This window comes from Podarcis vaucheri (assembly GCF_965113315.1).
Source record: "Podarcis vaucheri genome assembly, chromosome: 4".
Lineage (NCBI taxonomy): Eukaryota > Metazoa > Chordata > Lepidosauria > Squamata > Lacertidae > Podarcis > Podarcis vaucheri.
In genome coordinates, this window is record NC_138762.1 from 65,928,557 (window position 1) to 65,949,010 (window position 20,454).

The following is a 20,454-nucleotide window of genomic DNA, read 5'->3' on the forward strand; positions in this document are numbered from 1 at the left end:
CTTTCCACCAAGAAGCTCAAGGTGACATACAGAGTTTTCCTCTATTTTATCCTCACAACAACCCTTTGAAGAGAGTGATGGTTTCTGAGCTAAACTGTTTCACTACATGTACTCTTTAGTTTGCTTCAGCAAATACTTTTCCTGTGTCCAGTCCATATAACTTTTCTCACAGTGCCAAATATCCCCGCCATGAACCAATATTCATAAACCAATGTAAAATCTGAACACTATATTCTGTTTGTTTTTAACTTTCTATTGAAGCACACATACACTTTTTAAACTGCATTTGGGGAAGATGGCTAGGTGCAGTGTCCTGTAAAAAAAGCGACAATACTTCATAGAGTACAACTGACTCTCTGGCCATTATAGTATTGAAATTATATCCAACGAAGCTCTAGTCAGAGTAGACCCATGCCAATTAATTTCAGTTGTCTATTGTGAGTATGACTTACAATGGATACAAGTCTTACTATGGAATCCTCACCAATTGGACTAATAATTCCTCTGAAGACTTGTGTTTTCCTGCTCTTTTTGTATCTTATAGAGAGGATACAATATTTTTACAACAATGGGTGTTTGGCCGGCGTATTTTCATTACAAGGTCCGATTATTCCAGTATGCCCAATCTGATCTGCCAGACCTATGTTCCAGGGCATACAGTTGGTCAAGTGGGATGGTCCATCCATTTGCATTTCCTGTTCACCCTGGGGACATTTAAGTGTCAAGGGCATGGGTCATTTTTGAGAACTCACTGTTTTTCTGGAACAAACAGTCTAATACAGGCTATGCTTATCCATGTCACCCACTATGTGAATGATCCTTCATAGAAGCAGTAGGTGTGACTTTCCAAACTGCTATTTGCTGTACAACACACTTAAAATCATGTTTGTGGGAGATCATCAGGTCTGCGGTCCCTCTTCTGCAAAGACAATGCCAAGGCCTTATGGAAATATAGCCTGGCAACCACTAGTATCTAAGAGCACCCAGAGATAAAGTTGCAGGTTTGAAGATTTAAGGAGGCTCTGCAGGAACTCTTTGGATGTCATTACTTTGACTGAGAATAAGTTGCTGTGTTGTTTTCTCTCCTTATAGAGATTTGCAATAGGGTGGGACCCTGAAAACCTGAATGTAGGGGTTTTCCTTCAGAGGTTTGCAACTCTGTTTTCCCAGCACTAAAACTAAATAAATAATACTATGTAAATTGGGAGTAGGGATGTTTACCATCATTGCCTTACAATCTCATGGAATTTCAGAATTTGATTGTGCGAGTCCCATTTTTAACAAAGCAATTGGACAACTCTGTGACTCCAGATAAAGGGTAGCTCAAGGAAAACAGACATAGATAGTAGCTGCAAAATAAAAGGAAGACGTTCTCTCTCCCTCTTCTTAAGTATATAAGCACAAGTGGCCTTCAACACAATTGCTTTTATAGTGTGTGATCCCAGATTTTTGACTGTATCATACTTGTAAAAAGGGTCATGTGTGCAAATTGGAGCAGAGGGCATTGTACCCTTCCAATAGTTCTTTGATAGGGACGTCCCTAAACATACTTCATCACAATAATGGCCATTTTGCTTTTTTATAAAACACAATGGGGGAAAAGGGGGACAATGTAGCAATGTATACCAAGACTTCTTCACTTTGTCTGTCCATTGGGCTTATTTATCTAAGAAGGCAATGAAGAATGATTGCATGGTGTCCTGGCCTCATCAGAAACCATGAAAATGAAAGCAAGGACAAAATTTGGCAGTATCAATTACGTACATGCAAAGACATATAGAAAATACACAAACTACTGATATCTAGTAACACAAAACCCCATGCTTTTGTAGAGCTTGGCAGTCACTCACACTCCACGTAACAGTAGGGGACTCTGATTGCAGATTTCACTGCAGGACAAGACCCTAATGGCTTGGTCTTGCATCCACTAAAATGCAACAACAAAAATCCCATTAACTTTAATGGCCTAAGCTAAGGGTATAAAATGAGTTACCTGGAATTCTCAGTCCCCTGACCAAGCACCAAGGAAATGGAACTCATAATTTCTCTAAGAAATAAATGCACCATCAGAAGTAAAAGTACTAGCTAAATATAAACTATGTTCAGAACTTCAATATCATCAAGAAGGGTGATGTTTTAATATACCAATTAAACATTTTGTAATTCAGACCAGCCTCTGCTCTAAGTTTAAAGCTGTTCTTTTAAATATAGAGCATTTCCAACTCTTTGTGTTTACTTCAAAAATATGCCAAGCAAAAAAAATTATAAGCAGCAAAATCTTAATATACTGTTTGGTAAAGTTCAAGTCAGCCTTTGAAAAACACATTTATCTATCCAGTAAAGCTTGTGTTAATGCGATGTAAGAGTTTGGCAAATTCAACTCTAATGGAGCATAAAAGTGCTTTTGCTTGAAAGTGAGATCATTTTTAAAAATTCAAAGCATGATCACTTTTTCTTTTTTGCAGGAACAATCTGATACAAGCAGCAAAGCTTAAATAAACTAGAAACATTTCAAATGATCCATAAAGGATTAATAAGCACCACAGGAAGTCCTATAGGCTCAGCGTATACATTTTCCCATCTTTTTCTCCTGTGATGCACATGACATGAAATTCTAAGCAGAACTCAAGTTTCAAAGTCACTGAATGTTAAGGCCCACAAGCTTTAACAGTGCAGTGAAGCAGGGTCATCACCCTGCACTGCTTAATCTAAACAATAAGGTCACGATATTGTTAGCACACTAATGTTCCAAAATCATGACACCTAGAAAAAACTCATTTCTAGTGACAAATTTGGGGGGGGGGGGAGGATAGCAACAAACCAAAACAAAAGGGATAGCTGTAACAGTAACAGTGTAGCAAGCTACAACCCACTAATAAAAAGCAAAGCAAAATGACAGTTGTTATTTTGGCAGAGATAATCTATGCTGAAACACAAAACACATGCACACAATTTCTTTCAATACAATTTGCTTGTCTTCCCACTGACTTCTGTGTGATTACCACAGAAAGCAAGGTTCTAAACATATTTCAGCAGAATCTTCAATCAATACAAAAAAAAAAAAACAACCCCAGAGAGGTATGGGAAAATGCATTAGAGTATTAGTAACTGCTTACAAAATATATTGGACTTACCAATATGCATACAACTGACAAGACGAGATACAACCTATTTCACCAAATGGCAAAAGTAGGTATTAAGTAGGTACAGGTAAGGTACAGGTAAGGTCAAATTGTATAATCTACCTGAATCTACCTGAAATTGTTGGAGGAGGAAGAAGAGGAGGAGGAGGAGGAGGAGGAGGAGGAGGAGGAGGAGGAGTTTGGACTTGATATCCCGCCTTTCACTCCCCTTAAGGAGTCTCAAAGAGGCTAACTATCTCCTTTTCCCTTTCTCCCCCATAACAAACACTCTGTGAGGGAGTGAGGCTGAGAGACTTCAAAGATGTGGAACTAGCCCAAGGTCACCCAGCAGCTGCATGTGGAGGAGCAGGGAATCGCACCTGGTTCACAAGATTATGAGTCTACCACTCTTAACCACTACACCACACTGGCTATCCTGTAAGACATCAAAGTTTTAAAGTTCACTAAAGATGTGTTTAGTTACAGGTAGGTAGCCGTGTTGGTCTGCCATAGTCGAAACAAAATAAAAAAATTCCTTCCCAGTAGCACCTTAGGGTCTGGTGACTTCTGTTTCAGTGTATCTGAAGAAGTGTGCATGCACACGAAAGCTCATGCCGATAACAAACTTAGTTGGTCTCTAAGGTGCTACTGGAATAATTTATTTTTTTTAAATAAAGATGTGTGTGACACACAACTCTAGCTGTCCTTTCTATCTCAAGCCAAAAACATCATGGAAGTACTGAACCAGTGCCTGAAATCAATGAGCTGGATGTTGGCAAGTCAACTGAACTGGGGAAACATCAGCAATGGGAGTTACACTACCCTTGGAAAATCAGGTTTGGCAAACTCAAGTTTTGGTTGTAGCTGGGAATGCTTTTGCTGAGTTTTGGATGGTGATTAGTGACAGCCACCTATTGAAAAAACAAACTTGGCTGTGGTATACATGCCTCAGTTGCATGAAAGCAGCTCTCCTGTATTGCACTCTTTGTGATGGACTCTCCTTCCTTGCAGGCTTTTAAGCAGAGTTCTGTCATGTATGATTTAGTTGATATTCCTGCATTTCAGGGTTTTGGACTAGATGCTTTAGCAAGCATGTTACTCCTTGTATGTCATTTCAACTGCCTGCTGGTCTCTTTGAGTGCCATTTAAGGTGCTGGTGATTATCTATAAAGTCCTAAACAGTTTAAAGCCAGGTTTTAAGGACCAGCTCAATGGATATGTTTTTGTCCAGGCTTCCTCAACTTCGGCCCTCCAGATGTTTTGAGACTACAATTCCCATCATCCCTGACCACTGGTCCTGCTAGCTAGGGATCATGGGAGTTGTAGGCCAAAAACATCTGGAGGGCCGAGGTTGAGGAAGCCTGTTCTTGTCCATCCTGTGTGACTAAGTCAGAGAGGTCCTCTTTAGTGTCACCAGCTTAAGTTTCCGCAGTTGATCACCCCAAATCTTTTTGAGATAGTACAAGGTTCACAGAGCAACAGAAAATATTCAGAAACAGCAATCTTGGATAAACAGCTTGACAATTACCAAAGTATTTGAATTGTGTCCTGAACATTAAATAACTAAATAAAATGCATTTTATAAATTTCTCAGGCAATATAATTATTTCACTCACAACAACATTTGTTGTCTACTCAATTTAGTAAACTCATGTTAGAAAAAATTGGCCAAGACAGAAATCAGAAGGCGATGGAAATCAACTTTTGGAATATTCATTTTCCTTGGAAATCTCCATGCTATATACATATAGAAGTTAAAGAGTTATCAAATATTGTTTAATTGTTTTTCCCCAAAGAGAAACATTATCTAAAATAATTGTTTTAAAAACAAACAAAATTCAGGGGCACCAAAATTCAAGATGCAGTAGCTAAATCTGACAAGTAATTTAAGGAATCTTCCCGGACAAAAACAAGTTTCTGAAAACATAAATAAAATATTAAATTTATTGCTGTATTTTGTGCAGTCTTGTTCAATTTCTTATTTCTGGTTTCAGACCTGCTTTGTTCTTAGAGCCAAATGACATTTAAAGAATTTCACATACAGCTCTAGACTAATTAATCCATAGTTCCTAAGCCAATACTCCCATGCTCTAAATCTGCAGGCAATCGGATAGGTTCAGATATAATACATTATGACTTTATGTGCATGGCCTTGGCTCATCCTCCCTAACTCTGCTGAGCGGAGAGCAAAGAAAATGAATGAACTGAGATAACGGGTTGTATTCAACACTGCCATTTCTCTCATACAACAGACTTCCACTTCTGCAGCAGACCTTCCCCCATCTCTCTTCTGCAGTCCTTCAAAATCTGCTCCAAGGGATTGAGGGAAGGAAAGTCACATCGTACAAACAGAATGCCATCCGCACAGCATTGGATATCACCCAATATGCAGCGAGACTGTAAGAAATGTAAAGTTTAAACTGAATATGTTGACAGCTGTAGAGAAGAATGAAGAGACAAATACAGAAGAGCAACATTGTCAAAACAGGAAAGATCTGGAAAGTACAAGAAACAGGAAAGGAAATGAGGAGATCAAAACGAGCAGGACAAGAGAGGGAAGGCTAATCTCTCTTGGAACAGAGTTCAAGTACACTGGGGCCGCCATCACAGGAACTGAGTTAAGACCACTTGCTTCAAGTGAAATATGGGGAAACCAATTCAGACTGGCATGCCACCACAGCAGTCCCATATAGGGACATTACAGTACCCTAAGGGGTAAATTACCAAATTATGAATGAAAGTTGCCAGGTCTCCCAAGCAGTGGTGTAGATGATAAAAGGCACAGAACTAGTGAATATTGTATCCAACTAAGTTTTACTCATAGTAAAATAATTAAAATTAATGAATCCACAATATAGTCATAGAATCAGAATACAGTGGTACCTTGGGTTACATACGCTTCAGGTTACAGACTCCACTAACCCAGAAACATTACCTCGGGTTAAGAAATTTGCTTCAGGATGAGAACAGAAACAGCGCAGCGGCAGCAGGAGGCCGCATTAGCTAAAGTGGTGCTTCAGGTTAAGAACAGTTTCAGGTTAAGACCAGACCTCCAGAATGAATTAAGTTCTCAACCCAAGGTACCACTGTAGACTCATGGAACTGTAGAGGTGGAAGAGACCCCGAAGGTCATCTAGTCCAACCTCCTGCAATGCAGGAATCTTAATCCTGAGATTAAGAGTCTCATGCTCTACCAACTGAGCTATCCCAAGGATAGCCATTTCCATTTATTTCAATGGGTTTATCCTGAATATGTCTGATTGGTTAAAACCCTGTAATTTGGACCTTACAGGAAGTGTGACCACCATTTAGAACAGGCACATTCGCAGTCAACCAATAAACTAAATCTGGACCAATTTTGGTTTATTCACCTTCATCCAGTCAACCTCTGACAGCAGAGATGAATTTAGAGACTTGCCTGTCTCTGTTGGATTTCATTAAAAAGAAAAACAGAGCTGGGCGTCATTAGCCTGACAACATGTTCTATGAGACTTGCTAAGCTGAAAAGTAGTGATTGGCCCAAGATCATTCAGTGAACTTCATGGGTTAGCATGGATATGAACCCCAGTTCTCTATGATCCAAATACAGTATTTCAAAGGCACAGGACAATGCTAGAACCATAAGCACAGCCATCACAGAACTGCAAAATTTTAGAGTTTCTGTGAACCTGTACTCTACTTGCATTCCTGCACAACTGCTGGTGGATATGCTAATGAATAAAGCTGGTAAAATGCTGCAACAGCATGGAGCAGAGAGAGATAAAAGAAAGGAGCATCCCTAAATAGGGAGCAGGGGTGAGAAACTCACTCCTTGTACACATATTTGAAAAGCTGAATTGAATTTAAAAATAGAAATTAGCACCTTTTGATAGTGAAGTAGTTTGATATTTAATTGGCAGTGTGTATTAACAGGTTTTACACATGAAAAAAAGCAAGGGGGGAAATAAACTGACATTTTATGGTAGAGCAGTTAGCGCACCATGTTGTTAAGGGGTTTTATTTTACACTGATTTGATCAACGGAAACAAGCCTCAAGCACTCAACCAGAATAAGCACAGATCCTTTTAAGTTCAACTAAGTATAATAAGAAATGAACTTTTATTTTTATTTAACAGTGCATTCTTGGTCTTCCAAATGACATCATCCAGGAGAAATGGCTCCTCTCTTACCCAGACAGCAATTCACCCCTCTGCATACTGGCAGAAGATGTGAAAAATCATAACCAAAACAGGGAAACTGAACAAATAAAAGCAGCAACATTCAAGAGTCATAGACAAGTTTCAGGTGTCCCTACCTATCCCCAGAAGTTCATTTCTATGCCCACTAACTTTAGAAGAGCAGGTCAGAGTGTTCTCCATTCATTAGAAAGATCAGGGAGTCACAAAAATTCCATTCTGTGCCCGGAGTAGTGATGGGTCCATCTGTCTAGGGCAGGCATGGCCAAACCTGGCCCTCCAGATGTTTTGGGACTACAATTCCCATCATCCCTGGCCACAGGTCCTGTTAGCTAGGGATGATGGGAGTTGTGGTCCCAAAACATCTGGAGGGCCAAGTTTGGCCAAGCCTGGTCTAGGGTATGGATGAACAGTTCCACTCCTATGGAGATTATTATGATTACTGGTCCAGGTTAGGTTTAAAAAAATCCAATGGAAGATACAGGACTAGTTACTGGGCTAACAACTCTGCTCTTCTAAGCAACCTTAGGTGGTCTGGCATGACAGTCTTACTAGGTTAGCAAAATACCACTCAACAGTTTGATAGCATAAAGTTCTATCCAACTGATGCTTCTCCCCGTTCTACATTAAAGCACATCCCTTGAGCTACTGGCTTGTGATAGTGAGCCTTCCAAATGAAGACAGTGGCATACATAGTTACTAAACAACAAAGAGGGGGTGTTCTCAGGGTCTCCAGGTTATCAACCGATCTGGAAACAGCCACCAACAGAAAAAGCACTTGGCTTTACTGTATAAGAAAGAAGAAACTTCTATGGAGATTGTGCACGGAAGCAACACCATGTCAAGAAGCTCAGCAAGCATCGTAGGAAGAATGGGACTGTACTTTCTCCCTTTGGAGACAAATAAAGATGTTTGTGCTGAAGAGTTTATGTGAGAAGATAGCTTGGCTTGTCACCATCTTGGGCTGAATTTTTTCAAGTCCTTTGGTAGGAGAAAGTGACCCACTTCTCCACCCAAAAAAGAGGGTTTGGGCTACTTGTGCCTTTTCTGCCATCTTTGCTTCCACCAAAATTTCATCCAGTTACTCCCAAACAACTGGCTCCAGAAGACTTGTAAGAAAGATGAACTTCTGAGCCTGGATCAATGTTCCAGGCTTTTAGCCACATGTCCTTTATTTTGTCCACCGTTGCAGCCACAGACCTGGACCCAAACTAGATGAAATCTGTAGAATAGTTGGCTAGAAAAGATATGTACAATTAGATCTTCCACAACCCATCTTTTACTGACTCAAGATCATTGACTTACAGAACTATCACCCTAGAAAACCCACCACTCCAGGAAACAAGTGATGCTGGTGAAGTTCCCAATGGAAATTCCCCCTTTATTGAAGTCAACTGGAACTGGGAGCAAGTTTCTTTTTTCAGTTACTAATGTGGGACTCCCTTTAAGCATAAGTCCCCTTCTACTCCCACTGGAACCTCCTCCTGCTGTATGATGCCATTCCCCTATGGATTCTGTCTGCTACTGGAGACAATCCCAAAGGACATAGTGCCTTATGATCTAGAGAGAAAGAATGTACTATAGCGTCTTGTTAGTTTGGAAGATGCAATAAAATATTAAGGCACGGTACAAAACGTGGAGGGAGAATAAATACATTTTACTTTTACTATTGGTAGTTACTTATTACCAATAAGGCAAAAACTATTAGATCTTTAAAAAACAAATGTGAATGTTTTCCCAAAGGCATTATTAACAATTAATAATCATTACACTGGTGCCTTGTTTACCTGACCTTCTGTAAATTCAGCTGCCTTGTAATTAGACCCATATTTTGCACATTTATATATTTGTATGCACAGATTTGACTCATTCATTCATCCATTAAAATTTGCTTGACAGACCTAGATGGATAATCAGGGTACAATTTGTATTTACTGGATTATAGAAAATTGCCCAAACTGTTAAGTTCAAGGAAAACGCATTCTTGTCTCTCTCTTGTGACTGATGTAAAAGCAATTACATATCAGAGGATGGCCCCAAGACACTCTGAAGGAGCAGCAAAGCTTTTACAATCTGGTGTCTTTAACAGTATTTTGTTCTTTAAAATGGTGACTGGTTTTAAAGACTATCTAAAAAGAAGAAACAAAAAGCCACCTAGCACATCTTGTCTAAGCAACGCATTACTCTGTAATTCAAATGGTAAAGTAATTTCCCAGAAAAGTTTAAATGTTGTATTTACTACTAACTTTGTCAAAAATGAAAAGATTAATTCTTTTATGTGTCAGCTTCTCTTCTACAAGACCTTAGGGTCTGCTGAAATGTGACATGTGGGGAGGATTTTTTTCTTTGAGAAAAGTAGATCTTTGCTTGAAGTAGTAAGAATCAACTAGTACCAATGATAGCACAATCAATGTTATTTCTCAAATAATATTGTTGTCATTGGCAAATCATGACTAATCTATAGGAGGGCCAAATTTAAATAGGTATTGAGTGCCAAATGTCCCACTGAGAAGACACACAATGGTTTTGATGGTTGCAAGGCTCACTAGAAGGACAAGTGGTCTTCTCCAAAGCACTACCTTCCTATGTCTAGACAGCAAAAACAGCAACAGCCTTGGTTACAACCCTTCCCTTCTACATCAACTGTTTACCCACTTTGAAGGAGTACTGTAGGTTATATTAAGTACCCCAAAGGGACATCCAAGGTCCCCAAGACTTGTGTGTTGACAGCCTGCTCTAAGATTATATATGGGTCAAGTTATTAAATGGAATGTATCTTCAGTCACAAAAAGATTACTAGCAATTCTAAAAAGTGTTCTGGACAGAAAAGAAATGTGTTAAGTTTCAACTTATTAGCAGATAAACATATTACAATGAAAATATTTTTTTAATCTTTGCAAGAACTTGATCAGGGTATGAGGACTGTAGAGAGGATGAAAGAGTTGAAAACAACAATGCCCCAAATTACTAGTATAGTTACATGCTTTATTAAAGCAACTTGATGCTCATTTTATTGAATTATGAAACCTCAGCTACCTGGCATGGGTAAGGGTAGAAATCTAAGCAAGCAAGCATAAGGAAATAATAGCAAAATGTAGCCCTGATAGAGGCTTTGGCCAGCCTTGGCACTTCAGTGATAAAAGATCTGGGAGTTAATTATATTGATGTCTTCCCAAAATTTATAGCCAGGCTGTTTACTCAGAGGGATAACAGCTTCTATTTTAAGGAAAAGGCCTAACTCATGGAAGCCTTTCTGGAATTCATGCTATGGCTCAATATCAGTTATGGGAACATTATCCAAGAAAAGGGGACTCCTCTAGATCATCAAATGGCACACAGGTCAAGATTAAGTATTTGACAAGGTGCAAGAGCAATTTATAACAGACTGACTTCATAAAACATTGTTTAAATGTTATGAAACCAGGAAAAAGATTTACAATGCAATCCTAACCAAGACTACTCAGAAGCAAGTCTTAATTAGTTCAATGGGATTTATTCCCAGGTAAGTGGGGACAGGATTGCAGCCTTGATCATGAGTTTATGTAGTACAGTGGTATCTCAGGTTACAAACACTTCAGGTTACAGACTCCGCTAACCCAGAAATAGTGCTTCAGGTTAAGAACTTTGCTTCAGGATGAGAACAGAAATCGTACTCTAGTGGCACGGCAGTAGCGGGAGGCCCCATTAGCTAAAGTGGTGATTCAGGTTAAGAACAGTTTCAGGTTAAGAACAGACCTCCGGAACAAATTAAGTTCTTAAGCCGAAGTACCACTGTAAATAAATAATGTGATTTAGTGTGGTTTTTTCCAGAAAATAGGGCACCAAGAACTTATTCCCAGTCAGCTCTACCCTGCTACACAAATAGTAACTGTAAAGGGAGTAGGTCAGAAAGCATTGCCACACATATCTATGGAATATTGTGTTCAAATTGTTTCATATATATTACCTTAGTAATCCTTACAAAAACATAGTATTAAATACTCATGTACTGTAGAAGACAGGATTGCCTAAGGTCACCTATTAAGTTGGTGGTGTTTGGATGAGATTTGGCTCAAAGATCATAGGATTTTAATACACTGCAATGCAGGAATCTCAGCTGAAGCATCCATGGCAGATGGCTGTTAGGCACTACACTGCACCAGTTCCCAACGATACACCATGAAGTCTAGAAGCCGAGAGTTAACAGTGCACAATACACCTGGATTGGTGGGCACCAACGGTCATATCAAGGCTTTGTGAGATCTTATTTAAGAGAAAAAACTGGAACATGGAAGGAGGCTGCCTTTAAGTATAATGCATTCAAAATATGGGAAATAGCAAGGTGTATCAGTGTCTAGTTTTTGGAAATATGAAGGCATTGGTCATCATTTCCTTTTGTGGAAAGTAGAAGTCACGTGGAATATATAACTTTATGATGAATGAATTCAATCTGTGCCAGCTGAAGGATTATTCTGAGATCAGGCTTTGAGGAAAATTCAGCGAGTGCTTTACAATCCTTTGCATGCAACTCAAGTAACCTTGCATCACAACAGGAATAACCGCACCATGGATCCTAGAGATGCATGTTATGCCAGGTACACCCCTATTTAACAATGTACATCGTGAGCTAAACTAAACATATAAACCCACAATACTATTTCATTCACTTCCACATTCAGCTTCAAGATATAGTAGTACACTCAAAGCTCATACGAATTTCCTATATCACCTTAAGAAAAGCATCTTTATGTTCCCTTTTCCCACTTTCTTCCGTAGCTATTTTCTGACCTCCCATTTTGTTGCTGACAATCACTACTCAGTGACAGGTCACCCTACATTACAACTGATAGAAATACAAACTTTTATTTAGAAACATTGAATTATATTCAATCAACACAAAAAAACCCAACCCCATTTCAATTTAATGGGCTGTATTAAGGGCTTTCCATGTTCACTCAAACTCCCAAATACCAGAAAACCATAGCTGTTAAGGGGCATGACCTAAACAGATGCATTCTTTCAGCAATACTGATATAGGATCCTAACCTGTGGTTAGTTCCAATGTCACCACTACCTTGGAGCTGGATGCCTGACAGTGACGGAGGGGTGAACCAAAGTCCCAGACCTGTCTGTTTACTGGAACAAACACACAGGAGTCTCTACGCATCTGAAGAAATCATGCTGAAGCTTATATGTGAGGTTACAAGTACCTGACCGGCAACCCACACAAAACTATAGACTTCAAAAGGACCTGAGATCATCCATTCAGCTTCATGACTGAGAGGGGATCTGAACCCTGGTATCCCAGGTCTAGTTGAACACTCTATGTCACACTGGCTCCCTTTATCAATTCCATCTTGTGTATGTTTTGGAAAGGCATTTGTCCGTCTCTTCTGTATGGATTCAAACACATCTCGATATATCATCACCAAAGTCAACACAAAGGTTCTTGAGATGGGGTTAATACATTATCTGGTAAAAACAGCATAGCTGTGTGACAATGCACACAAACACTACAAAACAAGATGGGTATTTGTAGTCAATCTCAAGAGCAAGTACTTTATGCTACAGATTGAATACTTTTTGTTAACAAAAATGATGTTTTTCTTAAAGGATTAATCTCTCAAGGAGCGGTAAGGAGATTTGAGAAGTTATACATTAGCCTTTGTATTTTTCCAACTGTTATGGACTGAACTTGGTGGCTATATTTAATTTTAAAAAAAGAAATTAATGCCTATATAACATATACATTTTTAAATGGGGACCGTATGCCACTCTGTCATGAGAATCAGTTATAGAAGCTATAAAGTGTACATGCCGGATACAGATCACCCACTTATAGCCACGCACTTCAGAACAAACTCCTCTAAAACCATACATATTTCATTGAAAGCTCAGGGTAACACTTCAAAAATGAACCAGCTAAACAAACTTCCAGTAGCACTTGACAGAGCTACACCTATTCTTCCCATTTCCAAAGCAGTACAGAATTAATTACCAGTTCTATGGATCTATTGTAAGTATAATAGACTAAAGAGCTATCACAGACACATTTATTGTAAAAGCACAATCCCAAGAGTGTCTAGTAGAGGGCCAAAACGATTAACACAAATGCTTTGTCAGATCAAAGATAAAACCTGCACCACCCAATTGAGGGATGAATTAGAACAGTGGGTTATCTTTCAAATTAACCAGGGCAGTTAGTGAGGAAAATTTCATGAAAGTGTAATTCTTAGCCTTTGTGAATCCACACAGCAGGCATTCTGCCAGCTGACAAGATGATGAAATTTTCATGCTTAAAAAAGCCTTCTTCATTCCCCAATTTAGATTAGCTAGTATTTCTTTCTTTTTTCTATTTGTTCTTCTGCAGAAATTGTTTAAAACCTAGATCAATCTTCCAAAAGAATAATGCAACCAAAAGAAAGAATAAAATCTTAGGATGTCGTCCTTTTTTAAAAAGCTTAATATGTGTACAGATAAAAAATGAAAAGTTAAAATTATTTGGAATGGTGGGGGGAATATTTAAGGAATTTATTACTGGAGAAGCCAAATCGTAAAAAAAGGGGGGGAGGAAAAAATAGTAAGACATGCTATTGTTTAAGGGGAATAAGTTTGCTAAAACAGCAAAAATGTTACTAGATCACAGATAATTTCCCAAGCAAATACAATCTTGCAGTTTTCAATCAACATCATGGTATGGCTCAGCCTAATGCAAGGGTAGTCAACCTTTTCATACCTACCACCCACTAATGCATCTTTCTGGATGGTAAAATTTCCTCACCGCCCACCAGTGCTCAATGGAGGGGGGATTCAGCTTGTGCCGTAGAAACCCCTGCCGCCCACCTAGAATCCTGAAACGCCCACTAGTGGGCGGTAGGGACCAGGTTGACAACCCCAGCCCTAATGCTTTGGCTTTTAGTAAGTACTCCAAAATAGCAACTATGAGTGAACAATATGAACTGTGTTGTCCAACTAAATCAAATCAAATAATCATACAGTCAGGGCCGTCTTAAACATATCCGGCACTGTGGTGCAAAGTTCCCTCCGGTGTCGTCCCCCCCCGTTTCCCAGAGTTTTTTACGGAGGATGGCGCTGCCAGCGGGGCTGGAGGAGGCGGGCAGTGGTTGGAGGGCAGCTCCTCCGGCGGGGAAGAAGCGGAGGCTGGATGCAGCGCCTCCCGGTTCAGCTGGCCGCTTTGTGCTGCGGTGGCCATGGCAGACGGAGGCTCCGGGTGCGGTGCTGCTTCGGCAAGGCATGGTGGAGGCAGGCAAGGGTGGCAAGCTAATGCCAGGAAATGCCGCATCCAGCCTCCGCCTCTTCCCTGGCACCCTCCAGAACTTGGCGTCCTGGCACCCTGCGCCGCTAGCCTCTATGGGTAAGACGCCCCTGCATACAGTCAAGGAGAAATTAAACATGTGGTATTGATAATATGAACACTATGAAGAAGTAAAGAACTATCACCAAGCAGTTTCAAAGAATCAAGTCACCTCAAATATAGGCACAACATTTACAAGGGTCCAATTCAGATGATGACTTCCCTCAACCTTGCTACTATATGTGGTAGAGGAGAGAGACTGTGCCCTCCCAGCCCACCTAAGTACATATGCTGCTTACATGTGGGCATGACATTTGAATATGACACACATGTAAAAACAAAAACCAAACAGAACCCTAACGCATGGATGCCTGAACATAACAAACAATATTTGTATTATCTCGGGCTAACTATATGATCTGGGCTGTTGTGCATCCATTTTATTAAAACGCTACATTCACAGGTACACAAATACTTAAGTTGCGGAAAGAATACAAAGTGGGTAAGAACGTAAGGTATCATATAAGCCTGAGCAAAATTATTAATGTATTGTGCAGCTGTGTCAATACACACTGAAACAATATCTAAAATAATTCAAGATTCTGTCAAATATTTTTCAATGGAACTTTGTTCTCGCCATTAGTTTGAACCACTCCAATATCTTTTACCAAAAAAAGCAAAATTTTGTTTCCAGACAATATAGAGAGAGCTGGGATGTGGAACCTGCTGTCCTCCAGATGTGGACAGAGTAAAACTCCCATCATCCTTGATCACTGGCCATGCTACCTGGGGCTAATGAGAGTTCAACAGCATCTGGTTCCCCATTTCAGATACAGTGTTGGACCAGGACTGGGAAGATTCAGATGCAGACCGCACAATAAAGCCATGAATGGATGGGGAAACCCAGCCAGATGGGCGGGGTATAAATAATAAATTATTATTAATCACACTAGTTGACGTTGGGCCAGCAATCATAACAAGACAGGGTTATTGTAATAATGAAAAGGTGTTGGGTTGGGGGAGAGTGGAGAACCATGTATGTCATGTTGAGCTCCTTGGAGCAAAGAGGAAAAATGAGGTAGAAATAAGTGTCTGTGTGTACACCCACAGGGGTTATGTACTATGGCTCCTATCATCATCACCCTGAGCAATGGGGATTTTCTGGGACCTATACACTAAGTTGATTGCTAGTGGGGCAGAGGACCCTATCTATTGGCAAGAACAGCTGCTTATGAAACTAAACCTTGGCACATGGCTGGGAACTCACTGGCACTGTGCTGTGCAGTGCACCCAGTTGCCCTGCAAGCAAATTTTAAAAAGCCACACTATTTTAAGTTTTAAGAAGGGTAGGGGAGACTCCAAAAATATATGAATGAAAAACTTCAGCAAGCCAAGTCCCAAACCTACTGCTGGAGCTACTGTGAAGTTGCGCAATATTTACAGGAGTTGTAACTCAGGAATACGCATTTTTTAAAAGTGAGTGCCGCTGATAAGAGTATTTCTGCACTCCACATTTCCATGCTTCTTCTTTTCCAGAGATAGAACACGGGGAGGCAGCTGAAATGTGAACCTGTCCCTAATGCCTAGTTCTTCTGCAGTGGTCACCCTCTCTCTCCATTTTCATACTGCTGCTCCTAAAAGATACGGAGTAGGTATAGATAGCCACTGTTTGCACCCAGGTGTTTTCCATCAGCAAAGAGTAATTGGTTGCTCCTCTTTCACCCTACCAGCATTTCAATCTTTCTTGATCCCAGTTTTCGAAAATATTTCCATGCACAACTTTCAGCACTGTGTTAGAGAGACTAAATCAGAAGCTACCTGGAACCATAGTGAAACTGTCAACAAGGATGCTTGTAAGCTTCTATGGGAGAAGAGGAAGGTCAAAATCTTTACATAGTGGCTAGGAATAAGAGCTGAGGTGGAAGAAGGGTGTGGATAATCCAACAAAGTGCAACCAATATTTAACCAAAGGTCTCAATATGTGTGTTGAACCAAACTTGATTTCAGTGGAGTAATTTGCAAAAATCTTTTCAAATTATCATGTTGATATTTATACAAATGATAAGGCCATTAAAATATGTGGAGCTCTGACACCGCGTGGAAGCATCTAATACAATGGTACGTTGATTTACAACCATCATCCATTCCGGAGGTCCGTTTGTAATGGGGCCTCCCAAAATAATTTATTTAAAATGGGTTGTAATCCAAAAAAAGGTTGCAAACCGGGACATGCACTTCCAGGTTTGAGGTGTTTGTAATCCAAAATGTATGCAAACCAAGACACCACTGTATACAAATTGTTGCCTCATTCTGAAAAATAATATGAACAAACATTTCTAAAAAGTTAGGAAATGTCCTAATTAAAAACACTTTATCAGATTTTGGTGTTCTCACTAGATTTACATTGTTCGTTAAATACAAACCAAATTCCGCTGCTTAAAATAATATCTGGTTTGCATGATTAAACTTTAATACTAACCACGGAACGAACAAAGGCCTGTGAAATCAGTTCAGAGCCATTCATGTGAGTAGTCCTCAGAAAACCCTAAAAAAAATTCTTAATTATATGATTTTGAGTTGCTTAAATGTGAAATACTTACCTTCAAAAGAAGCGATCCCTGATCTGAATTTACAACTCTCACAGAAATGCACATAAGAAAGCCTACACAGTGCGAACACTGAAGTTAAAGGATTCCTTTCCCCAACCCTTCTGAATTAGTACAAACACAGTCCGATAACAAGGCCAAGCAAATTCTCTCATATGATTTGCAAATGTTTAGCTCTTAAGAAATTGGTATATACAACCGTATCTGAAGGAAGTTGTTTAAGCAATTACCTGGTTCAGACATGAGAAACCAGTTTAAGAAACCAAAATATCTTCAACCCAAGTAAGAAACATGAGAAGAAGGAAGAGATGAGAGTATGCCAGCACACAGGTAGTTACTGGTTCAGTAAACCATGGTTTTATAGGATCAAGATGTTGGTGTCTGAACTGGGCCAGGATCAGGACAGGAAGGGGTGTTGCTCATATGAGGGACTAAATATAAACTTAAAGAACACAGTTACTCACACTGTAGTACTTTTTAATATGACTTCTTATATCCAGGTTTAGCTTGTTGTTAATTTGCATTAGGTACATTAGAGGAGATTCACGACAGTCTTTTTGGCTACACTGTCGCAAGCTGGCTTCGATCATCGGGCCCTACGGATTTAAGAGACCAAAAATCAGTATAAACAACAGCTTTGCAAAAGGTCCTGTGCAAGTATAAAGTTCAAAGACAGACATTCTAAGGCAAAGTGGTATTCTTGTCCTAGTATTCTTGTTGTGGCTCTGACTGCGCAGTCAGGATCTTACATGCCGCAGCAGAAGTAATGTCTCACTGGAAGATTTACAACCTTTTTTAGCCGAACAGAATTTTCAGTCTGTCTACACAGATAAAAGCAAACTAATAAATTTCTCATTATGAAGAAATGCACTGAAGAGCAGTCAAGTTTCATACCACCCCCCTTTCTATTACTGCTTAAAAATCTGTACTTTTGTGATCCAAGCAACCACTCCCGCACTAACAACATTAAGCAATTCCAGGTGGAAGAGATTGCAGAGCTTGACATCCGCTCTTCTTACACTTAGCCCATCTGTAAGTTGTCAAGCCCCCATGCAATTAACTATCTTATTTACAGCTGTAATGAAACAAAGTCAAGGATTTACCAAGTATTACTGATCTGTGCCTGCCTTTTCCTCTCGCTTGCTTCCAAGAACTGCTTTGTTTTGATTCGAGGAACACAGAACATCTGCTGTTTGTCCAAATTAACTTAAAATAATTTCTTTTAATTTAGATACAGAATTTATTTGCTTTAACTCTCAAGGTTTTCACTTCTCCACAGCCTGCTAATTTGCCAATAACTAGTACATGCATAACATTGCAATAGAGTTAAATAGTTGGCTCTGATTCAAGTTCTGATCCAAGGTCACAGATAGATTTTCTGGCAGCACTCCTTGACAGGAATGTACCCGATGACTTTTTATGTCTGATGTACGAAGACAGCAGGAAAGATAACATAGAAGAAACTTCTATATAAAAGGGAAGAGGGAAGTAAAAATACAAAACAGAAACTTCAAAAAAAAAAAATGTTCTCTTCCAATTAGCTTGATTTAGGGTAGCCAAATGACACTGAATAGGCCTTATTAAGTAAGCAGCTCTAAGATGCTATATATGTGTATCACTTTGAAAAAGCACATGAGAATAGTATGGAAAACTGGATTTGGCATTAACATACAAATGCCCCTTATGGAAACTTAGAAAATCTAACTGGCTCTTTTCCTTCTTATACCATCTCCTATACAGAGAATTTGTTCTCAAAATATAAATATCAGAATACTAACCGAACCATCAAAGACATTGTCATAAATGTTCTCTGTCCCACACTTTGGGCAAGCAAACTTGAATCTTTCACAGTCTTTATATTTCTCTTCATCAGTGAGCTGAACTGGCCCTCCAAACAAAACATCATTCTCCTCATCTTTATGATAATGGTGAGAGACTCTGAACTGTGAGGGATCCAGCCCTGGTAATAAGAAATATAAATTCAAAGTCCGTAGAAAGCAATTCATCTAAGTTGATACAGCTTCAAATAGGAATTACAAACTGTAAAATCCAAAGGAAGACTGAATCCTAAGGAAAAGGTGTTTAAAAAAAAAAGAATACGTTTTCCCATTTTAAACTTAAGATGAAGAGCTGAGTAACATGAAGAAATTACTTATCTTTTCACACAAAATTGCTTTATAAATAAAACAAGCACAATGCATTATCTACCATGGGGAGTATGCAATAGAACATTTTGTTTACGAAGATGCTACTCCTAGAGAACAGCTTTATTGCTATTTTCTTAAGTTACACAGAGAATATTTGAATAAAATTGTGCATCTTTATTAGGAAAGTCTTTAAACCAGAATGGCATCATTAAAATGAAAGGGAGAATATAAAAACTCCATTAAAAGAAACCTGGTTGTACTGCTATTACCCACTCCTTCAAGACTGTACACAACTGCCAACTCAGACTTCAATGCAGTGGTCGATTTCATTTTGGCTCAGTGGTTAACAGCATGTAGGTTTCAATCTAATGCAGTTGTTAAAATTCAGCAGCAGTATTTAAAAAGTGCGAATTGAAGACAAAAAAGCACTTTTGGTTACCAGAACACAGAAAGTTTGGGAAATATGAGCAACAATTTATTATTGTACTAATGTGTTTTGTATTTAGAGATGCATTTTAAACAGCCGGCCAGGATCAAAGATAAATGTAACTAATTTAACACACAAGGATACAGAATAAGAATTTGGTTGAGTGTCATTATAATTGTTAAGCAATAGGTACGTCACCTTCAGGAGTGACAAAAAAAAAGTATTGCAAGAATGCTCACGTCATGAGGGCTTGCTTACTTATTTTATTTAAAACTTCCATGTGTAATAGGAAGAGAGTTGAATTTATCATTACTAATGAAGAATTAAAAGGAATGCTTTTTACAGCATAAGGAATATTAACACTGACACATGGCACACCCTTGACCGACAGGGCATCTATTTTAGCTTAATGAATTTAGATAGGGATTATAGGTTTTGACAAAATTAATTCCAGTTTAAATTGTAAAAACATAAGATAGGTGAAACAATATTTCAACAACTTGCTTTTTTAAAAACGTATGTTCAGTGTTCAACTACTACAACTTCATACATTCGCTAGGACTTCAAGCCACATACTACCTTCGTTGGAGCAGTCTAAAAGTACCACTATTACTTCTGATACTATTCTGAAGTGGTTGATGGGTTGAAGTCTGAAACGAATGCCAATTTCATCTACTTAGTGT

The 20,454-nt window shown here is 39.1% G+C and overlaps 1 protein-coding gene across 1 annotated transcript in view; it reads right to left on the minus strand.

Moving 5' to 3' along the window:
• Window positions 1-20,454, minus strand: part of POLA1 (DNA polymerase alpha 1, catalytic subunit) — a 186,151-nt gene that overhangs the window by 92,218 nt on the left and 73,479 nt on the right. Inside the window, exons 33-34 of the mRNA XM_082219941.1 lie at window positions 18,976-19,157; window positions 17,662-17,793 (exon numbers count right to left, since the gene is read on the minus strand). Coding sequence (XP_082076067.1) covers window positions 17,662-17,793; window positions 18,976-19,157 — 314 coding nt within the window. The remainder of the gene's footprint in view (window positions 1-17,661; window positions 17,794-18,975; window positions 19,158-20,454) is intronic.